The sequence below is a fragment of the Pan troglodytes genome, chromosome 10 (assembly GCF_028858775.2).
Source record: "Pan troglodytes isolate AG18354 chromosome 10, NHGRI_mPanTro3-v2.0_pri, whole genome shotgun sequence".
NCBI lineage: Eukaryota > Metazoa > Chordata > Mammalia > Primates > Hominidae > Pan > Pan troglodytes.
In genome coordinates this window covers 130,341,571-130,367,482 of record NC_072408.2, presented here as the reverse complement: position 1 = coordinate 130,367,482, position 25,912 = coordinate 130,341,571, and the positions used below count along the sequence as shown (strand labels likewise).

The 25,912-nt window shown below is 51.7% G+C and overlaps 1 protein-coding gene across 10 annotated transcripts in view; it reads left to right on the top strand.

Annotated features, from left to right (window-relative positions):
• The first annotated feature begins 1,228 nt into the window (after positions 1-1,228).
• The window catches only part of RILPL1 (Rab interacting lysosomal protein like 1), a 61,744-nt gene continuing 37,060 nt past the window's right edge, over positions 1,229-25,912 (top strand). For 4 of the 10 annotated variants that reach the window (XR_010147838.1, XM_016924543.3, XM_016924545.3 and 1 more), the window contains exons 1-2: positions 1,229-2,168; positions 12,015-12,165. Coding sequence is in view for 8 of the 10 variants with exons in the window: in XM_016924543.3 (XP_016780032.2) it covers positions 1,860-2,168; positions 12,015-12,165 (460 nt within the window). In the remaining 2 variants the exon portion in view is untranslated. Of the gene's footprint in view, positions 2,169-12,014; positions 12,166-22,004; positions 22,164-25,912 lie in introns of those variants that run through there. The other 6 variants (XR_010147839.1, XM_016924550.3, XM_016924544.3 and 3 more) reach the window with 4 other exon arrangements.

The window sequence follows — 25,912 nt, the reverse complement described above, 5'->3', positions numbered from 1 at the left end:
GTCTGGCTAATTTTTGTATTTTTAGTAGAGGCGTGGTTTCACCATGTTGGCCAGGCTGGTCTCGAACTCCTGAGCTCAAGAAATTTTCCCACCTCGGCCTCCCAAAGTGCTGGGATTACAGGCGTGAGCCACCCCGCCTGGCCTTAATTTTTTTTTTACTATTTATTTATTTATTGTATTATATTATTATTATTATTTTGAGATGGAGTCTCGCTCTGTCACCCAGCCTGCAGTGCAGTGGCGCGATTTCGGCTTGCTGCAACCCCCGTCTCCCGGGTTTAAGCAACTCTCTGCCTCAGCCTCCTGAGTAGCTGGGATTACAGGCATGCGCCACCATGCCCGGCTAATTTTTGTATTTTTAGTAGAGACGGGGTTTCACCATCTTGGCCAGGCTGGTCTTGAACTCCTGACCTCGTCCACCTCAGTCTCCCAAAGTGCTGGGATTACAGGCGTGAGCCACCGCGCCCGGCCAACTTTTAGATTTTTAATCAATACGTGCCACGTTGGGGTGCGCTTTATGGCTACAAGGGCATTAAGGTTTCTTCCCTCAAGGAGCCAAGATCTGACGGTGGAAACCTATCTGCAACCACACGGTGAAAACTCCGGATGCTAAGAGCAATTCTGATGGGGCAAGCAGGGAGTTTGCAAGGGGGTCCTTAACTCCTGCGTGGGGGGCGGGGAGGGTGGATGGGGTTCTGGATTCAGGAAAGGTTCTCCCGGGAGTGGGAGGGGGTCTGATGGACAAGTGGATTTGGCCAGCCCAAATGGACAGGGGGCCTTGGGACAAGAGAACTCGTGGTGCTGGAATGCCAAGCGGGCTTCGCTCTACTGTGAAGTGGCGTTCATGTCACAAGGAGCCAGTGATGGATGTGGCTCGGGGAGGAGCGCCCTGGGGCTCCGGGGATCCAGCATTCCTCGGCACGTCGGCCCCTCTCCGGGCGCCTCTGCAAGTCCGCCTGGTGGCCGGGTCTGCGCGGAGTGTCTGCGGGCCGGGGGGGTCCCCGTTCTCTTCCTGGGATGAGCCCCAGCCCGGGGACCTCCTCGTGACCCCTCCATCCCTCTCCAAGGCCGGGGCCGCTCCCCGGAGCAGCGAATCGTCCCGCGAGACCAGCGCCCCCGGCCCCTTCTCCCGGGGCGGCCTGGACCCCTCCCGGCGGCCGGGTGGTGGGAGGAGTCAGCGCCGGGCCGGGGAGGGGCGGCCGGGGCACGGGTGAGGGGCGCGGCGGGTCCGGCGGCTGGAGAGGGTGGCCCGGAGTGCAGGCCGCGGAGTCGGCGCTGGGGGGGGACCCCGGGGCGCCCCCGGGCGGCGGAAAGCGGGCGCGCCTCTGGCCAGGCCGGGATTGGGGCGGGGCGCGCGGCCTCCCTGTGGGGAAGCGGTCAGCCGGCCTCGCAGCCGCCGCCGCCAAAGTTTCCCGGAGGAGCCGCGGGCCGCCCTTCCTCTCCGGCCCCGCGCGCTGCCGCCCCTCAGGCCCGCACCGCCCCGGGGCGCCCGGCCCGGCTCCATTGAGCGCAACTCGGATCCCAACTTGGGAGGCGCCGCGGGCCTGCGCACGCGCGCGCCCTCCCCGCTGCCGCCGCCGCCGCCGCTGCCGCCGCCGCCGCTGCCGCCGCCGCCGCCGCCGCCGCCCACTCGGGAGCAGCTCCGGGCCGAGCCGGGCACCCAGACCCCGGGCCCGCACACCCCGCGCCGCCGCCCGTGCCCGCGCCCGCCGCCCGCTGCCCGCTGCGCCCTCGCCCCAGCGCCCGCTGAGCGCGCCCGCCCGCGGCCCAGGCTGGGCCCGGCCGGCCCGGCCCTCGACAGCGGCAAGTTTGGGAGTTGCACGAGTTTGCGGGGCGGGGGACAGGCCAGGAGGGCGGCCATGGAGGAGGAGCGGGGGTCGGCGCTGGCGGCCGAGTCGGCGCTGGAGAAGAACGTGGCCGAGCTGACCGTCATGGACGTGTACGACATCGCGTCGCTTGTGGGCCACGAGTTCGAGCGGGTCATCGACCAGCACGGCTGCGAGGCCATCGCGCGCCTCATGCCCAAGGTCGTGCGCGTCCTGGAGATCCTGGAGGTGCTGGTCAGCCGCCACCACGTCGCGCCCGAGCTGGACGAGCTGCGTCTGGAGCTGGACCGCCTGCGCCTGGAGAGGATGGACCGCATCGAGAAGGAGCGCAAGCACCAGAAGGTGGGCGGCGGCCTCGGTCTGTCCGTCCGGGCAGTGGGACCGCGGGGACCCAAGGGCTCTTCCGCATTGGGCAGCTGTGGGTGCACACGTGTGTGTGTTCAGGGACCGGACCAGAGGAGACCCGACGTGGGGAGGGAGGGAGGCCCTGGCCTTCTTTTGCCCGACCAGGGGTGGCTGGCAGATACCACCCGAGAGATTAAGAGCTGTTCTCTGGAGTTCCAATCCCACCTTTACCGTTTAATAGCTGTGTGACTTTGGGTAAGTTACTTAACCTCTCTGTGCTTTATTTCCTTACCTGTCAAATGGTAATCATAATAGGACCCACCTTAGAAGAATTAAATGGGACCATATAAGCTAAGTGCTTAGACAGTATTATTCTTTTCCAGACATGAAATAAGCCTCTTGCCCTCCCGAGTTACCCAAGAAGATGTGACATCAGGCCCAGGACCCTTTCTTCATCCCCCACCCCCAGTCTCCCCAGAGCAAAGGGAATGTGACCTCCAGCCACTGAGCTTCGTGACCCCCAGTCTTCGGGTTCATATTTGCAACTTTCTTCCCGGGACTCCCCTAGCTTATGAACCTGTGGTAGCCCTTGTTCTCTCCTCTGATTTTATCCTTAATCCTCACAGGACTCTATAGAGACTATCTTCATTTTACAGATGAAGAAACCGAGGGTCACAGTGGGAGGAGGAATTTGTCCCAAATTAGTGGTGAGAGAGTCCCAGCCCCCGTGTCTCCTCCCCACCCTGTTTGAATTGGGGGAAAGGGATGATTTGGGGTGGCTTTAAGGCTAAGCCTCTGCCCTGTGATCAGGAGTCTCTCTGAATCAGGGCCTCCCCACTGGGCCTGGAGTTCAGACGAGGTTTCTGGAGAAAAGGAAGTGAAAGACATGTGGTTTCCTGCCCTAACCTCAGCCAGGGATGCTCTTGGCAGCCCCTTCAGACTGAGAATGGGAGGAAACACCTTTCCTTGAGGGATCAGGATGCCTGAGCAGTCTCCGGCTTGCTGTTCAGCCTCAGGAAATACAGTTGGCCTCTCTGAACCTCAGGGGCAGGCCATCCCTTATTGTGTACTTTGATGGATCTCTGTGTTTTGGAGTAAAATAGCCAAAGCTGGGTCTGAACCCTTTACCTGAGGGCAGACCCACAGGTAGGTAACAGCACCATTGCCATGTTTGACTGTGCTCGTCCTCATGGGTCCCTATGCCCTAGGGGCAGGAAGGAAACTCAGGCTCCCAAGAGTTGAGCAGCATTTCCAAGGTCACTCTGGGAGCCTGAAAATGCTTTGACCTGTAATTAATTTCAAGACTCCTAGAAGCTGGGACTTTGGAGCTAGACAGCCTGGTTTCAAACCCTACCACTTGCAGGCTCTGTGATCTTGGGCAAATCACCCAGCATCTCTGTGCTTCAGTTTCCTCAGTTCTAAAATGGGATAGTAATAGTACCCCGATTAGAATGTGATGAGGTTTAAAGAGTTAATATAAATACATATAAAGTGTTCAGGACAGAGCCTCACCATAGCAAGGGCTTTGCAAGTCTTAAAATTCTTTTTAGGCCTGGAGAGACATTCATTGAGGTGCTCACAGGCTCATATTAGGAAACCGTCCCCACCCCAAGCACCTCTACTCCTACCCTAGAGGCCTCCATCTCTCATAGAGGGTCAAGGAGGCAAGGGACCTTGGAAATTCTCTCGTGTGGCGCCTCTTATTAACAGGGACCAAGGGGCTTTGACCAGATCACACAGAAGTCCTGGCACCTATACTGTCCCCCAACTGGGGCTCTTTAGTTCTGTTGCGGGGGAGCTGGGAGAAATCCTTGGAAGCCATCGGAGGCCACCAGGTCTGAAGTCACATGGAATTGTCAGCAGCTGCACTTGTTGCCTCTGGAACATGTTCAGCTGGGAAGTGAACACCGTGCGCTCAGGGCCAGGGCTTGTTGACTTACATTGAGGATGACCTCGCTAAATCAAGGATGCAGTTCTTTTCCCACCCCAGCCCCAGACCCGTTTACTTCACATTCTTGGGATGGAGAGAGACTTGTATGATTTTTTTTTTTTTTTTTTCCTGCAGAGTCTCAAAGGCTCTTCAAGGTGATATTTCCACAAAAATCTTTTTGGCATGTCCTGGTTTAGTCTGTCCACCTCCATTCCTCTTCCCTTTCCCCTTCTTCTTCCCTCCCCCTTCTTCCTTGTCTCTCTCGCTTTCAGCAATTATGGCTCCAGTAAAGGACATACGCTTTCTTCCCCCTACTCCTCCTCCCAGTAGACGCACTCACTCACTTCCACTCATCTCAGATGCAGGCCACAGTTGTGTCATGTTCTGTCTCATTACTCAGTCTGCAACTCTGATGACAGGCCATAGCGAGCATAGTGCCCTTCTTGGTACCATGGCTCTGCAGAGAAAAGCAAAGTCTCATGTCAGGCAGCAGGCGGGTAACAGGGAAGAAAGGGAAAACACAAATAAATTCTAGAAAGCAATGGCTGGGCTGATACACTTGCGTGTAACATACCAGACTATGCTATTCATTCACTCATTCAGCGAATATATTTACTGAGAACCTACTGTGTGCCATGCGTTGTTCTGGGCACTGGGAAGACAGTAATGACCATGACAGATGAGGCCTTGGCCCTGATGAGCCTGACTTTTTAGTGTAGTGCTATACCATAGAAATATTATGCAGCTTTGCCATGTTAATAAAAAACAGTGAAGTTGGCCGGGCGCGGTGGCTCACACTTGTAATCCCAGCACTTTTGGGGAGCCAAGGCGGGTGGATCACTTGAGGTCAAGAATTCAAGACCAGCTTGGCCAATATAGCAAAACCCCATTTCTACTAAAAATACAAAAATTAGCCGGGCATGGTGGCGGGTGCCTATAATCCCAGCTATTCAGGAAGCTGAGGCAGGAGAATCGCTTGAACCCGGGAGGCAGAGATTGCAGCGAGTCGAAATCACACCATTGCACTCCAGCCTGGGTGACAGAGTGAGACTCTGTCTCAAAAACAACAACAACAACAAACCAGTGAGGTTAATTTTAATATATCTTATGGGACCCAGTAGATCCAAAATATTTTCATTTCAACATGTAATCAGTATAAAAACTTATCATTTGATATTCTGCACTCTTTTTTTCCTACTACATCTTTGAAATCTGGTGTGTCTTTAACCCCTGCTGCACATTTCCACTCAGACCAGCCACATGTCACATGCTCAACAGCCACGTGTGGCTACTGACTTTCCATGGGATGGTGCAATTATTCTAGCATGAGGAGGAGATAGAGATTTTTTTTCTCCTTTTTTTTTTTTTTTTGAGTCAGGGACGTACTCTGTCATCCAGGCCAGAGAGCAATGATGGCATCACGGCTCCCTGCAGCCCTGAACACCTGGATTCAAGTGATCCTCCTGCCTCAGCCTCCTGAGTAGCTAAGACTACAGGCACACTGTAATTTTTTTTTCCTTTAGAGACAAGGTGTCACTATGTTGCCCAGGCTAGTCTTGAGCTTTTGGGCTCAAGCAGTCCTCCTGTCTTGTCCTCCCAAAGTGCTGGGACTACGGGTTTGAGCCACTGTGCTTAGCCAGGATAGATTAAAAAAAAAAAAAAATTCAGGCTGGGCACAGTGGTTCACACCTGTAATCCCAGCACTTTGGGAGGCCGAGGCAGCTGGATCACTTGAGGTCAGGAGGTCAAGACCATCCTGGCCAACATGGCGAAACCTCATCCCTACTAAAAATACAAAAATTAGCTGAGTGTGGTGGCGCACGCCTCAGGAGGCAGAGGCAGGAGAATCGCTTGAACCTGGGAGGTGAAGGTTGCGTTGAGCCGAGATCATATCACTGCACTCCAGCCTGAGCAACAGAGTGAGACTTTGTCTCAGAAAAAAAAATCAGCTTATAATAAGTGCCATAAAGAAAATAAAACTGGGAGACATGAAAGAGACTGACTAGGGTGGTGGTCTAACAGATGGGGCAGTCAGGAAGTCTTCCCTGAGGAGGTGACATCTGAGCTGAGATCTGAATGAAGGATAGGATCCAGCCACAGATTGATCTGGGGGAGAGGCATTCTAGGCAGAAGACGTGGCTAGTGCAAAGGTCCTGAGGTAGGAATGCACTTGGCATGTTCAAAGAACACAGAGTTGGTGTGGCTGGAGCAGAGCAAGTGAGGAAGAGGACTGGGAGATGAATCAGGAAGGTGCCGGGGCTTGTAGGCTCAGATGAGGAATTTGAGGACTCTTGGTGCTGAGGGAAGAACGTGAAGGAGATGATTGATCAGGGCTGACTTCTCCAGAGAGCCACTGGGCTGGTATGGAGGCAGCATGAGATTCTGAGTGGTCAACTCAGAGGCAAGAATCAGCAACCCCAGCATCAACTTCAGTTCATTGAGAGAAGAAAAAAAAAGAACTTAGGGTTAAAGTCTGTATTCATCCCCTGTGGCTGCTGTAACAAATCAACACAAACTGGTCGGGCTCGGTGGCTCAAGCCTGTAATCCCAGCACTTTGGAGGCTGAGGCGGGCGGATCACAAGGTCAGGAGATCGAGACCATCCTGGCTAACACGGTGAAACCCCGTCTCTACTAAAAATACAAAAAATTAACCGGGCGTGGTGGCGGGCGCCTGTGGTCCCAGCTACTTCGGAGGCTGAGGCAGGAGAATGGCATGAACCCGGGAGGCGGAGCTTGCAGTGAGCCGAGATCGCACCACTGCACTCCAGCCTGGGTGACAGAGTGAGACTCCGTCTCAAAAAACAACAACAACAACAACGACAAAATCAACACAAACTTAGTGGCTCAAAACAGCAGAAATGTGTTATCTTTTTTTTTTTTTTGAGACAGCATCTCACTCTGTTGCCCAGGCTGGCGTGCCGTGGCGTGACCATGGCTCACTGCAGCTTCAGCCTCCTGGGCTCAAGCAATCCTCCCGCCTCAGCTTCCCAAGTAGCTCGACTGCAGGCATGTGCCACCACACCCGGCTTAATTTTTAGCAGAGATGGGGTCTTGCCATGTTGCCCAGGCTGGCCGCAGACTCCTGGGCTCAAGTGATTCTCCTGCCTCACCCTCCCAAAGTACTAGGATTACAGGCGTGACCCACCATGCCTGGCCAGAAATGTATTGTCTTTTTTTTTTTTTTTTTTTTTTTTTTGGAGACGGAGTCTCGATCTGTCACCCAGGCTGGAGTGCAGTGGCGCGCTCTCCACTCACTGCAAGCTCCGCCTCCCGGGTTCCCGCCATTCTCCTGCCTCAGCCTCCCGAATAGCTGGGACTACAGGCGCCCGCCACCACGCCCAGCTAATTTTTTTTTTTTTTTTGTATTTTTAGTCGAGACGGAGTTTCACCGTGGTAGCCAGGATGGTCTCGATCTCCTGACCTTGTGATCCTCCCTCCTCGGCCTCCCAAAGTGCTGGGATTACAGGCGTGAGCCACCGCGCCCAGCCTTGTATTGTCTTATTGAACTGGATAATCCAATATTATGGATACAATGTCATACAGTATTATGGAGGCATATGTGTAATTATCAATATAAATAATACTGGAGAAATTTCTGGACGTCAGAAGTCGGAAATGGCTCTCACTGAGTTCAAATCAAGGTGTTGGGAAGGCTCCACTCCTTTGGGGGGCTGTGGAGAAGGATCCATTTCTTTGCCTTCCCCAACTTATGGACTCTGCATTCCCTGGCTTGTGGCCCCTTCCTCCATCTTCAAAGCCAGCAGCGTAGCTTCTTCCCATCTCCCTCATATTCCTCTGATGCTGACCTGCCTTCCTCTTATGAAGACCCTGGCATGACATCGGCCCACCAGATAATCCAGCCAGATAATCCAGAATCATCTCCCCATCTCACGAGCTCTTTTTTTTTTTTTGAGACACAGTTTCAGTCTGTCACCCAGGCTGGAGTGCAGTGGCATGATCTCGGCTCACTGCAACCTCTGCTTCCCTCAGCTCACTGTAACCTCTGCCTCCCAGGTTCAAGTGATTCTCATGCCTCAGCCTGCTGAGTAGCTAGGATTTCAGGTGCACACCACCATGCCCAGCTAATTTTTGTATTTTTAGTAGACGGAGTTTTGCTGTGTTGTCCAGGCTGGTCTCGAACTCCTGACCTCAAGTGATCCTCCTGCCTTGGCCTCCCAAATTGCTGTGATTATAGGCGTAAGCCATCATGCCCAGCCTCAAGAGCCTTTTTTATAAAAAAAAAAAGTTGGGGTCTTGCTCTGTCACCCAGGCTGGAGTGCTGTGGTGCAATCACAGCTCACTGCAGCCTCAACCTCCTGGGCTCAAGTGATCCTCCCACCTCAGCCTCCCAAGTAGCTGGTACTACAGGCATGCACTACCACGCCCAGCTAATTTTTGTATTTTTTGTAGAGACAGAGTTTTGCCATGTTGCCCAGGCTGTTCTCAAACTCCTAGCCTAAATCAATGCTCCCACCTCAGCCTCCTAAATTACAGGGATTATAGGTATGAGCCACCGTGCCATGCCTAAGATCCTTAACTTAATCATCTCTGCACAGTCCCTTTTGCCATGTAAGGTAACATATTCTCAGGGATTAGGACTTGGATGACTTTAAGAGCCATTATTCTCCCTGCCCCAGCCAGTTACACTTGACTGATATTCTCTGAGCCCCGTGTGAGCCCAGCCTATGCCAGTTGGAAACAGAGAGGAACAGGGCTGGATGAGCCTCTTTCTGCTTCCAGGCCCCATCTGCTTATGGGAGGTCAACATTCCCTCTCCATCCCTCCACCACCACTTCCACCCCGGCCCTGCCCTTCACCTCCCCTGGTGACCTTGCGCCCTCTGTGCAAATACTAGGCTATTACTCCTCTTTTCCCCAATGCGGCAGGCTTCTGACAAAGGAGGTGGGTCTGAGAACTTATTTAGAAGATGGACAGAGGCCATGCCTAGCATCCGGCCACCTGGCCGCTTGTAATGGATTGTAGGGATGGGACAGAGATCAGCACACACATTGTTAGTGCTTTCTGGGTGCCGGGCATGTTCCAGGCGCTTTACTTATAGTAACCATTTAATCCTCACACCCACCCTTCCCGGCAGATACCACACTAGTTTCCTCATTTGTGGGGCACCAGAAGGCTGAATAACTCGCCAAGGTCAGCTAGTAAGCAGCAGAAACAGGATTCAGACTTAGGGCAGCAGGCTCCAGTGTCCATGCCTTGAACCACTATTTTATTTTATTTTTTATTTATTTTATTTTATTTTTTGACATGGAGTCTCATTCTGTGCCCCAGGCTGGAGTGCAGTGGCTTGATCTCGGCTCACTACAGCCTCTGCCTCCCAGGTTCAAGCAGTTCTCCTGGCTCAGCTTCCCAAGTAGCGGGGATTACAGGTGCCCACCACCATGCCCGGCTAATTTTTGTATTTTCAGTAGAGACGGGGTTTTGCCATGCTGGCCAGGCTGGTCTCAAACTCCTGACCTCAAATGATCCGCCTGCCTTGGCCTCCCAAGGTGCCAGGATTACAGGTGTGAGCCACTGCGCCTGGCCCTTAAACCACTGTTTTATACAGACAACAGCAACCCTGCTTTGTGAGCTAGCTTATGGTTTTACCAAGTACCGTTTTTTTGTTTGTTTGTTTGTTTGTTTTTTGCGGGGGTGGAGGGCTACCAGCTTTATCAATATAATTCAGATACCATAACACTCATTTAAAGTGTACACTTCTGGCTGGGCACGGTGGCTCACGCCTGTACTCCCAGCACTTTGGGAGGCCAAGGTGGGAAGATTGCTTGAGCCCGGGAGGTTGAGACAAGCCTGGGCAACATAGCAATACCCCATTTCTTTCTTTCTTTCTTTCTTTTTTTTTTTTTTGAGACAGAGTCTCATTCTGTCACCCAGGCTGGAGTGCAGTGGTACAATCCCAGCTCACCACAACCTCCACCTCTGAGATTCAAGCAGTTCTCCTGCCTCAGCCTCCTGAGTAGCTGGGATTACAGGTGTCTGCCACCACACCTGGCTAATTTTTTGTATTTTTAGTAGAGACAGGGTTTCACCATATTGGTCAGGCTGGTCTCGAACTCCTGACCTCAACTGATCTGCCCACCTCGGCCTCCCAAAGTGCTGAGGTTACAGGCATGATCCACCACGCTCAGCCAGCAATACCCCATCTCTAAAAAAAAAAAAAATTAGCCAGTCATGGTGGCGTGTGCCTGTAGTCCCAGCTACTGGGAGGCTGAGGTGGGAGGATCACTTGAGCCCAGGAGTTCAAGGCTGCAATGAGCTATAACTGTGCCACTGCACTCCAGCCTGGGTGACAGAACAAGACCCTGTCTCTAAAAATAATAAGATGTACACTTCAGTGGTTTTTAGAGTTTTGCAGCCGTCATCACGATCACCATCAATTTTATTTTATTTATTATTATTATTTTTTCCAAGACAGAGTCTCACTCTGTCACCCACGCTGGAGTGCAGTAGCATAATCTTGACTCACCGCAATCTCCGCTTCCCAGCTTCAAGTAATTCTCCTGCCTCAGCCTTCCGAGTAGCTGGGATTACAGGTGCCCACCACCACACCCAGCTAATTTTTGTATTTGTAGTAGAGATGGGGTTTCGCCATGTTGGCCAGGCTGGTCATGGACTTCTGACCTCAAGTGATCCGCCTGCCTTGGCCTCCCAAAGTGCTGGGATTCCAGGCATGAGCCACCACGCCCTGCCACTATCAATTTTAGAACATTTTCGTCACCCCCCAAAAGAAACTCCATACCTATTCCTAGTCATTCCTCGTCTCCCCTCTAGCACTCTGGCTCTAGACAACCACCAGTCTGCTTCCTATCTCTATGGATTTGCCAATATTAGACATTTTCTAAAACTGATCATATAACATGTGACCTTTTGTGTCTGGCTTCTTTCCATAATGTTTTCAGGGTCCACCTATGTTGTAGCATATGTCAGGCTTTCATTCCTTTTCATGGCCGAATAATGTTCCATTGTATGGATGTGCCATGTTTATTTAGCCATTCATCAGTTGATGGACACTTGGCTCCTTTTGGCTACTAGGAATAATGCTGCGAGGAACATTCACCTGCACGCGTTTTCATGTGGACATTGTGTTCATACCTCTTGAGCTGATCCAAGGACTGGAATTGCTGGGTCCTGTGGTAACTCTGTATTAATGTTTTTGCAAAACTGCCAGAGTGTTTTCCAAAATGTCCGCACCATTTTCCATTCCCACCAGCAGTGTAGGAGGGTTCCAGTTTCTTCCTATCCTTGTCAGCACTTGTTATTGGCTATTTCTTTGACTGCAGCCACCCACAAAATAACTTTAATAGACTGATTTTATTTATCCTCACATTCGCTTCGTGAGCCTTTGTTTTGGTTCCACCACTGAGGGAAACTGAGGCTCAGGGTGATCGAGTCAGTGGTTGAAGGCCCCATGGAGAGATACCTGGATCAGATACCTAAGGAACGCTGGGGCAGGGGGCCCCGTCTGCCTCGGCATCCCCAGGATTCTCGAGGCCTCTGGCTCCCTTGGAGAAAGGTTTGTCCCAACTGTCTGTCCAGAGATCAGGGGGTGTGCCCCCCAGAGGTTAGGAACGTTCGGACCCCCGTATCCTGGGGCTGCTCTGTCTACTCTGAAGAGAGCTCCAAGATGCGGCATTAGCTTTGTGGTTGTCCTTGGGGCAGTTCTAACTGAGCCAGGTCCTAACAGCATAAACACAGGCATCTGCCCCAAAGAAGGGTGGCTTCTGTTTCTTGCAGAGGTGCCATATGGGACTCGTGGTGGCCCTGCCGGCCCAGTTCTCATGAGGAAGGGGATGGCCCAAAGTCCCAGCAACCCAAGCTGCCCCTGAGGGTCGGAGTGGGTGGGGCGGCTGCTCTGGGCAGGCAGTGACCCCATGCTGTCCCCTTGCCTTGGCAGGAGCTGGAGCTGGTGGAGGATGTGTGGCGGGGGGAGGCGCAGGATCTCCTCTCCCAGATCGCCCAGCTGCAGGAGGAGAACAAGCAGCTCATGACCAACCTCTCCCACAAGGATGTCAACTTCTCAGAGGAGGAGTTCCAGAAGCATGAAGGTAAGTGGGGGTCGGCGCCGATGCAAGGGGGCCGGCCATTCCTTTGCTCATTGCCCACATCAGCGATTGTCGCCACCACCCCTGGACGCTGATGCGGTGCTGGCTGATTCCCAAAGCCCTTTGCCTTCTGTATTGTGTTGATTTGCACCATAACCCTGCCAGAGAAACATCACGTAGCCTCAGTCTACAGATGGTAACACAGAGGTCCTTTCAGCAAACTGTCACAGGTTCCCCTCTGTTTGTCAGGCTCCTCTCTTGGCCCTGGGATATGTGTTAAACGTGACAGAGACCCTGCCCTTGGGAAGCTTGTGTGCTGTGCAGAGGAGAAAGGGGCTTAACATGTAAACACACAGACACCATAGTTCCAGGGGGCGGCCGTGCTCTGGGACAGCGGCAGTGGGGCGTGTGATAGAGTGACTTGGTAGGGACATCTTTGGATACAGTCATCAGGGAAGGCCTTCGAGGAGGTCACATTTGAACCCTAATGAAGTAACAGAGTGAGCCACGCAAATATCTGCATTTGTTGGGTCGGGGGTTGCAGGGGCAGTCATGCAAAGGCCCTGGGACATGAGCATTTGAGGGAAACCAAGAAGGCCGGTGTAGGCTGCGTGCAGTGGCTCACACCTGTGATCCCAGCACTTTGGGAGGCTGAAGCAGGAAGATCACTTGGGGCCAGGAGTTTGAGACCAGCCTGGGCAACATAGACCCCGTCTCTACTAACGATTTTTAAAAAAATAAGCCAGGTGCAGTGGTGCACACCTGTAGTCTGAGCTACTTGAAGGCTGAGGAGGGAGGATCACTTGAGCCCAGGAGGTCGAGGCCACAGTGAGCTGAGATCATACCACTGCACTACAGCCTGAGCGACAGTAAGATGAAAAAAATAAAGAAGGCTAGTGTGTCAGAAGATGATTGAGGCCTCAGGAGGTTGGAAATGAGGTCACAGGGGTCAGGTCATGTAGCTCCTTAGAGGCTGAGGTTTGGATTTTATTCTAAGTGTGCTGGGAAGAGATTGGAGGCTCTTATCACAGGCAAACGCTTACCAGTGAGCAGCCCGGGATGGCATCCCAGACCTGAATGGCACTGGAGCCCCTGAACTGTCACTCATCCAATAAGCACTTGTCTAGAACCTTCATGCAGGGCCTCTGCTGGTGCTGGGAAAAGGACAAATGGGCCGCAAGATTCGGGCCAGGCGGGGCTGTGAGCGGCATCTGCTCTGCTCAGCCCTGCAGCTTCCTGCCTGCTAAAGCAGGGGTGCCTCCTGCAGCTCACCCCAAGGAAAGCTCAGAGTCAATACTTCTGAGAAACTCCTTAGCTCCCCACATGAGCCTCTTCCTCATGTTTGATGGAATGGGGACGGACCTGGGGTGGGTGCCCAACTTCAGAATGTGTGGTGACCACTCTGCAGAATCAAGTATGGCAGTAAAGGCCAGGCATAGTGGCTCACGCCTGTAATCCCAGCACTTTGGGAGGCCAAGGCAGGTGGATCATTTGAGGTCAGGAGTTTGAGGCCTGGCCAACGTGATGAAACCCCGTCTCTATGAAAAATACAAAAATTAACTAGGCCTGGAGGCGGGCGCCTGTAGAGTCCCAGCTACTCAGGAGGCTGAGGCAGGAGATTCGCTTGAACCCAGGAGATGGAGGTTGCAGTGAGCTGAGATCGCAGCACTGCACTCCAGCCTGGGCGACAGAGCAAGACTCTGTCTCAAAAAAAAAAGTATATATATATATAAATATATATATTTTTTATATATATACATATATGTGTACATATATATTTTTATATATGTGTGTGTGTATATATGCACATATATATGTATATGTATTAATATATATACACATATATACATATATTTATATATATATAAAAATTTATAAAAACATATATGGCACTGAAAAGGACTGTGGGAACCAAGGAAAAAGGAAAAGTTTGATCCAGGTCTGGATTCTCTTTTCCTTGGATTTCCTTTGTTGAGATTTGATTAGTAACAATGAAAACAAAAGTTCTCATGATTCTAAGCAGTTTCTGGAGCCAGGCGGCCCAGGTTTCAGTCCTGACCCTGAAACCTCCCTGCTATGTGACTTTAATCAAGTCACGTGACCTTCATGTGCCTAAGTTGCACCCCCATGTAAAAATGGAAGAAATGACCATACCTCCCTCATAAGCTTGTCATGAGGGTAAAATCAATGAATCTGTACAGACCGCTTAGAATCTTACCTGGTTCGTAGAAAACACTCAGCAAGTATTAGCTCTTATTACTACGGGTTATCATTATCCAGTCCAACCTACTGATTGAACAGATGAGAAAAGTTTAGACTGAGAGAGGGAGAGTGATTTGTTCAAGGTCACACAGCAAGTTAGTGGCAGAGTCAGAAGTGAACCCAGATCAGCTGAAATCAGCTCCCTGAAGGAAGGCCTCTGTCTCTCTGGGACCCTTTGACCCAGGGCTGCTGGAGACCCTGTGGTTAAGGCTGGTGGGGAGACTGAAATCACGCGCACCATGGATTGATCCGCCGTGGTGTTCCACTGCCCAAGAGCTTACGATTCCAGACAGAGGCCTGCCATGCATTCCTTTGCTCACCCTTATCTCTGATGGAGTGCCCACTCTGTGCCTGTTCTGGGCTTTGCCAGGTTGGAGGCAGGGCAGGGAGGCACATTCTGGGGCCTGCGTCTCCCTGCCGTGGTGACTTGGACATTAGAAAGTTTTCTAGCAGCAAAGTAAGCCTGGGCCTGGAGGACCCCGGAACCCTATCCCAATTTCCTTCAGCCCAAGAAGGAGGACTTTTTTGTTTGGTTGTTTGTTTGTTTGTTTTGAGACGGAGTCTCACTCCGTCGACCAGGCTGTAATGCAGTGGCGCAATCTTGGCTCACTGCAACCTCCACCTCCCAGGTTCAAGTGATCCTCCTGCCTCAGCCTCCCAAGTAGCTGCGACTACAGGTGTGTGCCACCACGTCCATCTAATATTTGTATTTTTAATAGAGACGGGATTTCACCATGTTGGCCAGGCTGGCCTTGAAGTTCTGACCTCAGGTGATCTGCCCACCTTGGCCTCCCAAAGTGTTGGGATTACAGGCGTGAGCCACCACGCCCAGCCTTGCCTTTTCATGTCCGAATTGTCTGAATCATATTCCGTTCTATGGCCATACCGCATGTCGTTTGCCCACTCATCTGTGGATGGACCTGTGAGACGTCACCACCTTTTGGCTGTTGTGAATCGTGCTGCTGTGAACATAGTGCTCAAGCTTTTGTGTGGACCTATGTTTTCAGTTCTTTGAGGTGTATACCTAGGAGTGGAATTGCTGGGCCATAGAGAAACTATGTTAAACTTCCGACACTTCTGCAGGGCGCCTGGAGGCCTCGGACCCACAGGGCCTGGACCTGAGGGCTCTGAGCCGCTTCCCTGTGCATCAGTGCATGCACGCTCGCAGCGCCCTCCACCCAGGGAACTTTGCTTCCACAGCCTTCCAGATCCCTGCTGGGCTTGTCATGAATCAGCCCACACGTGAGCAATCTGAGACACACTTAAATGGCATCTAGCGTGGGTCCGGCTCCCAAAGGGTTAGCTCAGGAGGAGCACGGCAGCAGCCCTCCCGCCTGAGTGGAGAGACGGGGCAGATGCCAGGCATGCCTTTCGTGGTTATTTTTATTTTGCATGGGAAACCATGGGAACACAACAAGGAGAAAGCATGTCTTCCACCTGCTAGAGGAACAGACCTGGGACAGACAGGGTCTTTGGGAGAAGGTGGAGCCCGGGAAGTGAGGGCTGAGAATGTGCTGGGCAGAGGCCAGGGGTAGACCGAGGACTTGGGGGTGTGCAGTCGTCCGATTCCTATGTGGGGGGTGAGGGGGTGCTGAGAGGAACCAGCCCCGCATGGAACAGTGTGGCCTTCCCAGCAGTTCAACTGGGACACTGTGCTCAGAGGCACCTGGCAGGCTCCTGTACCCCCGGAAGTCTCCAGATTAAAAAGCACTTTGCTCCCAGCTGTTTGTGGGAATCCAGTTTGTCAGCTGGAGGGCAGCGCGCAGAAACTTGTTAGCACAGGCAGAAATGAATGACAGGTATGCAAGCCATCGCGCCGGGGGATGGGGTGTGAAGATTTGCTCATGGGTCTGGAAAAAAATCTTTGGGTTCTAAAGGAACAGCTTAGTCACGAGGGGAAGAGGAAAACTGACCACGTTGTCATTTTCTGAAGGGCATTACAGAACAACACTGCAATAAAAGAGAAGTCATTGTCATTCTTCTACTTGGCACATTCAAAAAAGTAAAACAGATGAAGTAATTTCTTTTTTCTTTTTTTTTTTTTTTTTGAGATGGAGTCTCGCTCTGTCGCCTAGGCTGGAGTGCAGTGGGGCAATCTCGGCTCACTGCAACCTCCACCTCCCAGGTTCAAGTGATTCTCCTGCCTCAGCCTCCCGAGTAGCCTGGACCACTGGCACGTGCCACCACGCTCAGCTAATTTATGTATTTTTAGCGGAGACGGGATTTCACCGTGTTAGCCAGTATGGTCTCGATCTCCTGACCTCATGATCCGCCTGCCTCGGCCTCCCAAAGTGCTGGGATTACAGGCATGAGCCACCGCGCCCGGCCAGATGAAAGTATTTTCTATAATATATTTTACTGAACCCAGTAGATCCAAAACAGTAAGTATCCTTGTAACATGTAATCAATATAAAAATTATCAATGAGACTATCAATGAGATATTTTGCATTTTTTTCATATTAAGTCTTTGAAATCTGGTAGAATACATATGTATGTATGTGTGTATATGTGTATATATTCATATTCTATTGTGAAAAAATCTAACGTACATTTTACATAAAATTTACCATCTTAACCGCCACTCTCCTTTTTTTTTTTTTTTTTGAGACGGGGCTCTGTCTTCAACGCTGGAGTGCAGTGGCGCAATTATAGTTCACCATAGCCTCAACCTCCCAGGCTCAAAAGATTCTCCCACCTCAGTCTTCTAAGTAGCTGGGACGACAGGTGTGCACCACCATGCCTGGCTAATTTTTAAATTTTTTTGGTAGAGACGGGGGTCTCACTATGTTGCCCAGGCTGGTCTGAAACTCCCGGCCTCAAGCAATCCTCCTGCCTTGGAGTCCCAAAGTGCTGGGATTACAGGTGTGAGCAACCGCACCCGGCCCTGTCTTAATCATTTTTAAGTGTACAGTTCAGAGGCATTAAGTACATTCACAGTCTTGTGCAGCCACCACCACCATCCATCTCCAGAACTCTTTTCTCTCGCAAAACTGAAACACTGTCCCCATTAAACACTAATTTCCCACCCACCACGCCATTGGCCCCTGGCACCCACCATTCTACTTACTGTCTCTATGGATTTAACTACTTGAGGCGTCTCCTATAAGTGGAGTCATATCGTATTTTTCCTTTTTTGTCTGGCTTATTTCACCTAACATGTTTTCGAGGTTTATCCATTTTGTAGCCCATGTCAGAATGTCCTTCCATTCTAAGGCTGAGTACATTCCATTGTGTGCAGGCCCTACATTTGTTTATCCATCAGCTGACAATGGCAATGTGTGTTTTATGTTTGCAGCATATGTCCATTTGGAGAGGCCCCATTTCAAGTGCTCAGTGGCTGCTGGTGGCTACCGAATTGGATACGTTGAGCTCAACGGTGCTCTCAGAAGCGCGGTGGCTCATGCCTGTCATCCCAGCACTTTGGGAGGCTGAGGCGGGTGGATCACTTGGGGCCAGGAGTTTGAGACCAGCCTGGGCAACATGGCAAAGCCCCATCTCTACAAAAAATACAAAAAGTAGCCAGGTGTGGTGGTGTGCACCTGTAATCCCAGCTACTCGGGAGGCTGAGGCACAAGAATTGCTTGAGCCCGGAAAGCGGAGGTTGCAGTGAGCCAAGATTGCCACCGCTGCGCTCCAGCCTGGGCAACACAGCGAGACTCGCAAAAAAAAAAAAAAAACAATAACAAAATTGCTGTGCCCTCTCCCTGGGCCTTTCTCCGTATGTTTGCCATGTTGGCTTCTTGGGGCTGTCATAATAAATGACCACAAACTGGGTGACCAAAAACAGTTTATTCTCATAGTTCTGGAGGCCAGAGATTCATAGTCGGGCATCAGCAAGGCCATGCTCCCTCCAGCGCCTCTCAGCAGGAGTCCTTCCTTGCCTCTGGGGGCTGTCGGCATCCTCACCTGTGGCTACACCATCCCAGTCTCTTCCTCTGCAGCCAAACGTTCTCCTCCGTGTCTGTGTGTCTCAGCTCCCTCTCCTTTATCTTTTGTTGTTTAATGGGATTTTTTTGTTTGTTTTTTGTTTTGAGACAGGGTCTCACTTTGCCCCACAGGCTGGAGTGCAGTGGTGCGATCTTGGCTCACTGCAACCTCCGCCTCTCTCACCTCCTGCTCAGGTAATCCTCCTGCCTCAGCCTCCCAAGTAGCTGGGACTACAGGCATGTGCTACCATGCCCAGCTAATTTTTGTACTTTTTGTAGAGATAGGGTTTCACCATGTTGCCCAGGCTGGTCTCAAGCTCCTGGGCTCAAGTGATCTGCCTGCCTCAGTCTCCCAAAATGCTGGGATTACAGGCATGAGGCATAGCGCTCAACTTCCTTTGTCTTATAAGGACACCAGGTATTGGATTTAGGGCCTACCCCTCATCCCCCCTCATCCACCATGACTTCGTCTTAACTAATTACATCTGCAAATACCCTGTTTTCAAATAAGGCCGCATTCCGAGGTTCTGGGTCGCTGGGATTACAGCCATCTAGAGCCACCATGCCCAGCACTGTTTAGGTCAGATTCTTCCAGGAGGGAATCTGAGACAGGGATTCCCACGCAACTGACTTATGAAAGAAGTGCCCCCAGAGGGGAGGGAGTGGAGGAAGCAGGACAGGGAAAGCAAGACGAAGCGGAGCAGGGGAGCAGGGCTGTGATCTCAGCAGGGTCCGGCAGAGGGCCGTGGTCTCAGCAGAGTCCGGCAGGGTGGCCTCAGCCTGAGCGCCTGGGAAGTCTGGAATGTAAGTTACACCTCAGGGTTTTCCTGCCCTTAGGCGAGGAGCTGGACTTCTAGTGCAGAGCCTGCCAGCCAGGATGTCTGAGGTAGCAAAGGCACATCAAAGAGCAGTGGTGTAAACACGGCCCCAGGTGATCCGAGACCAACTTCGTGAGAAATGTGAGCTGTGGTCATCATCATTCCCATGTTGAAGGTGCTTTGCTACCTCTGATGGGCTGAGAAACACACTGGTCTGATATGAAGAGACCCAGATTACAGCTCCTACATGACCACTAACTAGCAGTGAGATTTGGGCCAAGTTGCTCAATCATCTCGGGGCATTTTCTCTTTTTTTTTTTTGAGACAGAGTCTCGCTCTGTGGCCCAGGCTGGAGTGAAGTGCTGCAGTCTCAGCTCACTGCAACCTCCGCCTTCTGGGTTCAAGCCATTCTCCTGCCTCAGCCTCCCAAGTAGCTGGGATTACAGGCCTGTGCCACCACGCCTGGCTAATTTTGTATTTTTAGTAGAGATGGGGTTTCTCCATGTTGGTCAGGCTGGTCTTGAACTCCCGACCTCAGGTGATCCGCCCCCCTCACCCTCCCAAAGTGCTGGGATTACAGGCGTGAGCCACCATGCCCAGCCTGGTGTTTGGCTCGGTGGCTCACACCTGTAATCCCAACACTTTGGGAGGCCGAAGCGGGCGGATCACGGGGTGAAGAGATAAAGACCATCCTGGCCAACCTGGTGAAACCCCGTCTCTACTAAAAGTACAAAAAAATTAGCTGGGCATGGTGGCGGGCACCTGTAATTCCAGCTACTCAGGAGGCTGAGGCAGGAGAATCTCTTGAACCCGGGAGGCAGAGGTCGTAGTGAGTTGAGATCGCGCCACTGCATTCCAGCCTGGCGACAGAGTGAGACTCTGTCTCAAAAAACAGACAGACAAAAAAAAACACTGTAGTATATATTCACTCTTACTGCGTGAGAGTCAGATAAAACTAAGCACAAAACGTTGACACTCCCCTTTGCTTCACCCCCACTGCGCTGCCAGAGGGAAAACCTTCCCTTTCTATCTATCTACACACAAATTTGTTTATTTTGTTTTCAAAATAAAAGAAATTGTGCTATGAATTACTTGTCCTTTTTTATAAATTAAAATTATGTATTTTAATTAAAATTCTGTATTTTTATTTATAAAATTAAACACTTTGGGAGTCTGAGGCAGGAGGATTGCTTGAGACCAGGAATTTGGGACCAGTCTGGGCAACATAGTGAGACCCTGTCTCTACAAAAAATTTTTTAAATTAGCTGGGCATGGTGGTGCACACCTGTAGTCCCAGCTACTCAGGAGGCTGAGGTGGGAGAATCTTTTGAGCCCAGAAGGTCAAGGCTGCAGTGAGCCTTGATTGCACCACTGCACTCCAGCCTGGGCAACAGAGCGAGACCCTGTCTCTTTAAAAAAAAAAAAGTATTTATGTATTTATTGTTTGGATTGTCTATTTTTTAATTGAGGTGAATTCATGTAACATACAGATAACAATTTTAAAGTGCACAGTTCAGTAGCATGTGGTATATCATTTAATTCAGTAGCATGTAGTATATCATTTAATTCAGTAGCATGTAGTATATCATTTAATTTACTCATAATGGGCTGGGGGCGGTGGCTCACACCTGTAATCGCAGCAGTTTGGGAATCTGAGGTGGGTGGATCACTTGAGGTCAGGAGTTGGAAACCAGCCTGGCCAACATGGTGAAACCCCGTCTCTACTAAAATACAAATATTAGCCAGGCATGGTGGCACATGCCTGTAATCCCAGCTACTCGGGAGGCTGAGGCAGGAGAATCACTTGAACCCAGGAGGCAGAGGTTGCAGTGAGCTGAGATTGCGCCACTGTACTCCAGCCTGGGTGACAGTGAGACTCAAAAAAAAAAAAAATTTTTTTTTTTAAATTATGACAGTGTTTTAAAACCATCACCTGTTTTGTTCCAAAACATTTTCACCACCTTCCTGAGGTGACTCTGCACCTGGCAGGTCTCTCCCCAGCCTCTTGTCTCTGCACTCCCTCCCTGCAGGTACAACCACTGGCAGCCTCTAATCTGCTTTCTGCCTCTGTGGATTTGCCAGTTCTGGATATTTCCTATCGATGAAATCACACTGTATGCAACCTTGGGGTCTGGTCTTAGACCCCACATCATTTTTGAGGTTCATCCGTGCTGTGGCGTGTCAGAGCTGCTTTCCTCGTTATGGCTGAATTGTCCTCCACTGTGTGGACGGAGCACGTTGTGCTTATCCATTCTCAGCGGGGGGACATTTGGGTGGCTTCCATCTTTCATCTGCTACAGATAGTGCTGCTGTGAACTTTGTCACTTAACAGTCTATCTCAGTGTTTTCGACGGCACATCGTGTCTCATGGTGTCCCACTGCCTGGACAGTGCCTTGCTGGTGGACAGTAGCTCACTGCCAGATTCTCACTCCCACACGTGTGGCTGCTGTGGCTGGCCACGGACGAGCTTCTCCATGGTGCCCCTGCCCAAGTGTCTCTTAAAATCTAGGTCCCTAGATCCTGAATTGCTGGGTGTGTATGATGGCTCACAACCCTCCCAGCTTTTAACAGTGTCTGTTAAGAATACTTGGCCTTCTCTTAGTTTTCCAAAGCACTCTTGTACTTTCTCTTAGCAGTGACCTGTGAAGCGGGGAGGCCCGGTCTTTCCGTATCAGGATAAAATGACAGCCGACACTTAGAGACACTTAGACACTCTGGCCCTGGGCCCCTCTGTTGTGAGCACTTCACATGGATGAAGCATGCACAGGCCTCTCGAGAGCACCGAGGCCTGAAGGGAAAGCAACTAAGAGGCGAAGCCGGGATAGGAGTCAGGCGCCAGGCTCCTGCCTCGGTCTCACAGCTCCTACGGCTGCCGCCCAGGAAGGTGATGAGGCTGCCGGGCTTCCGCATAGACCCAGCCGCCCCTCTCTCCTCATGCTCGCCTCCCGCCCACCTCTCGGGGAGCCAAGGCAGCCCCAGCAAGGAGTAAATGAGTGAGTAGGTCCTGGCGCCCCAGGACAGGGCATGTCGGGACAAGTGTTCAAACGGCAGGCAGGGGGTCGGGAGGAGTTTGTGGCTTTGGCACTGACTTCTGTCTACATGGGACCTCAGCCCCCAAACACACACGTCACACACATACAACACCCACACAGACACACACACCCACTCACACACGCCACACACACAGACCTCACACACACCACACACACACGGACCTCACACACCACACACACACAGACGCCACCACACAGACATACACGCACTCACACTGCACACACCACACACACAGACCTCACACACACACACAAACCTCACACACCACACAGACCTCACACACACACACAAACCTCACACACCACACACAGACCTCACACACACACAGATCTCACACCACACACACACAAACCTCACATACCACACACAGAACTCACCACACACACACAAACATCACACACCACACACAGACCTCACACATACACAGATCTCACACCACACACACACACAAACCTCACACACCACACACAGACCTCACACACACCACACACTCACACAAACCTCACACACCACACACAGACCTCACACACACACAGATCTCACACCACACACACACAAACCTCACACCACACACACACACAGACCTCACACATACAGATCTCACACACCACACACAGACCTCACACACATACAGACCTCACACTATACACACAGACCTCACACACACACACCACACAGACCTCACACACACAGACCTCACACACCACACACACAGACCTCAGACATACATACACACACAGACCTCACACACCACACACACAGACCCCACACACAGACCTCACACACCACACACACACAGATGCCACCGCACATACACACACTCACACTGCACACACCACACACACACCACACACAGACCTCAGACACACCACACACACAGACCTCACACACCACACACACACAGACCTCACACACCACACACACAGACCTCACACACACCACACACACACAAACCTCACACACCACACACAGACCTCACACACCACACACAGACCTCACACATACACAGATCTCACACCACACACACACACACAAACCTCACACACCACACACAGACCTCACACACACCACACACACACAAACGTCACACACCACACACAGACCTCACACATACACAGATCTCACACCACACACACAAACCTCACACACCACACACAGACCTCACACACACCACACACACACAAACCTCACACACCACACACAGACCTCTCACACACCTCACACACCACACACACACAAACCTCACACACCACACACAGACCTCACACACACCTCACACACCACACACACAAACCTCACACACCACACACAAACCTCACACACCACACACAGACCTCACACACACCACATACACACATATAGACCTCACACACCACACACACACACCACACAGAGACCACACACACACAGACCTCACACACACAGACCTCACACACCACACACACAGACCTCACACACACACCACACACAGACCTCACATTGACACTACACACAGACCTCACACACCACACACACACAGATGCCACTGCACATACACACACTCACACTGCACACACCACACACACACAGACCTCACACAACCACACACAGATCTCAGACACACCACACACACACATACCTCACACACACACATATAGACCTCACACACCACACACACAGACCTAACACACACACCACACACACACAGACCTCACACACACACAGACCCCACACACCACACACACACAGATGCCACCACACAGACATACACACACTCACACTGCACACACCACACACAGACCTCACACACCACACACACACAGACCTCACACATCACATACACACAAACCTTACACACGCCACACACACCTCACACAATACACACACACATACAGACCTCACGCACACACCACACACAGACCTCACACACCACACACACACAGACCTCACACACTACACACACATCACACACATATACCACACACACACAGACCCCACATTCACACACACAGACCTCACACATATACCAGACACAGACCTCACATTGACACCACACACAGACCTCACACACCACACACACCTCACACCTCACACCTCACACCACACCCCCCACATGCCCAAGGGTCGCCTTTCTGGGAAGCGTTAGCCGTGTCCCCAGGTCCCACCAGCTAAACCCAGCACTGCTCTGCAGCAGTGGCCCTGGGGCATAGAGAGGAGAGAGGGCACAGGCGGGCCCCCACATGGCCCGGGAATCCCTCACAGGACCCACAGCCGGAGGCAGGAGAGCAGAGCTGACGGGGAGAGGGTCCACTTCACAACTGCAAGCAGGGGGCCCGGCTTGGTCGCCGGTTCTGTGCTTAGTGGACGCAGAGCAACTCCTGCGGCCACCTGCTGACACCCTGCCCTGCCGCCGGGCTCCCCAAGGGTCCGGGGGGGCCTTCCCTTGTCTTCCCCATCTTCCTCATCGGGAGCCCCTGCCCCACACATGCCAGGCCTCGGCTCCAGGGACTGGCTGTCCTCATCTTCCCCCATCAGCAGGCAGAGATGAATTGTACCAGTAGGGCCCTTGGCCAGCTAGTGTTTCTTATCTTTTCCTTTTAAGCATTCTGGTGGAAAACACGTCGCAGAATTGCCCCTCTGTAACCTGTGTGAGTGCACAGGGCAGCGGTGTTTACTGTGTGCAAGAGGGTGGGCAGCAGGGCGCTGGACCCCTTTCATCTTGCTGACGAAAACGACGTCCGCGTCTGTGGTCTGACTTCTCTAGGGAGCTTCTCCTGGAAGTGGAATCACACGGCGTTTGTCCCTTGTGCCTGGCTTTTTCACTAAGCATAAGGTCTTCAGGGTTCATCCATGTGGCAGCATGTGACAGGATTTCCTTCCTTTTTTTTTTTTTTTTTTGAGACGGAGTTTTGCTCTTGTTACTCAGGCTGGAGTGCAGTGGCACGATCTCAGCTCACTGCAACCTCCACCTTTCAGGTTCAAGCAATTCTCCAGCCTCAGCCTCCCACGTAGCTGGGATTACAGGCATGAGCCACCATGCCTGGTCCAACTCAGTGGTTTTTAGAGTATTCACAGAGTTGTCCAACTATCACTACGGTCTGATCTTTGGAAGTTTCTGTCATCCCAAAAGCAATCCCCCATTCCCCCTATTCCCCCCAGCCCTAGGCAACCACTGGTTGTCTCTTTTCTTTTTTTTTTTTTTTTTTTTTTGAGATGGAGTTTCACTCTCTTTGCCCAGGCTGGAGTGCAGTGGTGTGATCTCAGCTCACCGCAACTTCCACCTCCCGGGTTCAAGGGATTCTCCTGCCTCAGCCTCCTGGGTAGCTGGGATTACAGGCATGCGCCACCACGCCCAGCTAATTTTGTATTTTTAGTAGAGACGGGGTTTCCCCATGTTGGTCAGGTTGGTCTAGAACTCCCGACCTCAGGTGATCCACCCACCCCGGCCTCCCAAAGTGCTGGGATTACAGGCCTAAGCCACCGAGCGCGGCCACTGGTCTTCCTTCTGCCTCTGTGGACTGACCTATTCTGGACATTTTATGTGAATGGAGTCGTACAACATTTGCCCTTTGTGCCTGGCTTCTTTCACTCAGCATCATGTTTTCAAGCTTTATTCATGTTGTAGCATAAATTAGTGCTTCATTCCTTTTTATGGCTAAATAATACTCTGTTGTAAAAATGTATCATGGCCGGGCGCGGTGGTTCATGC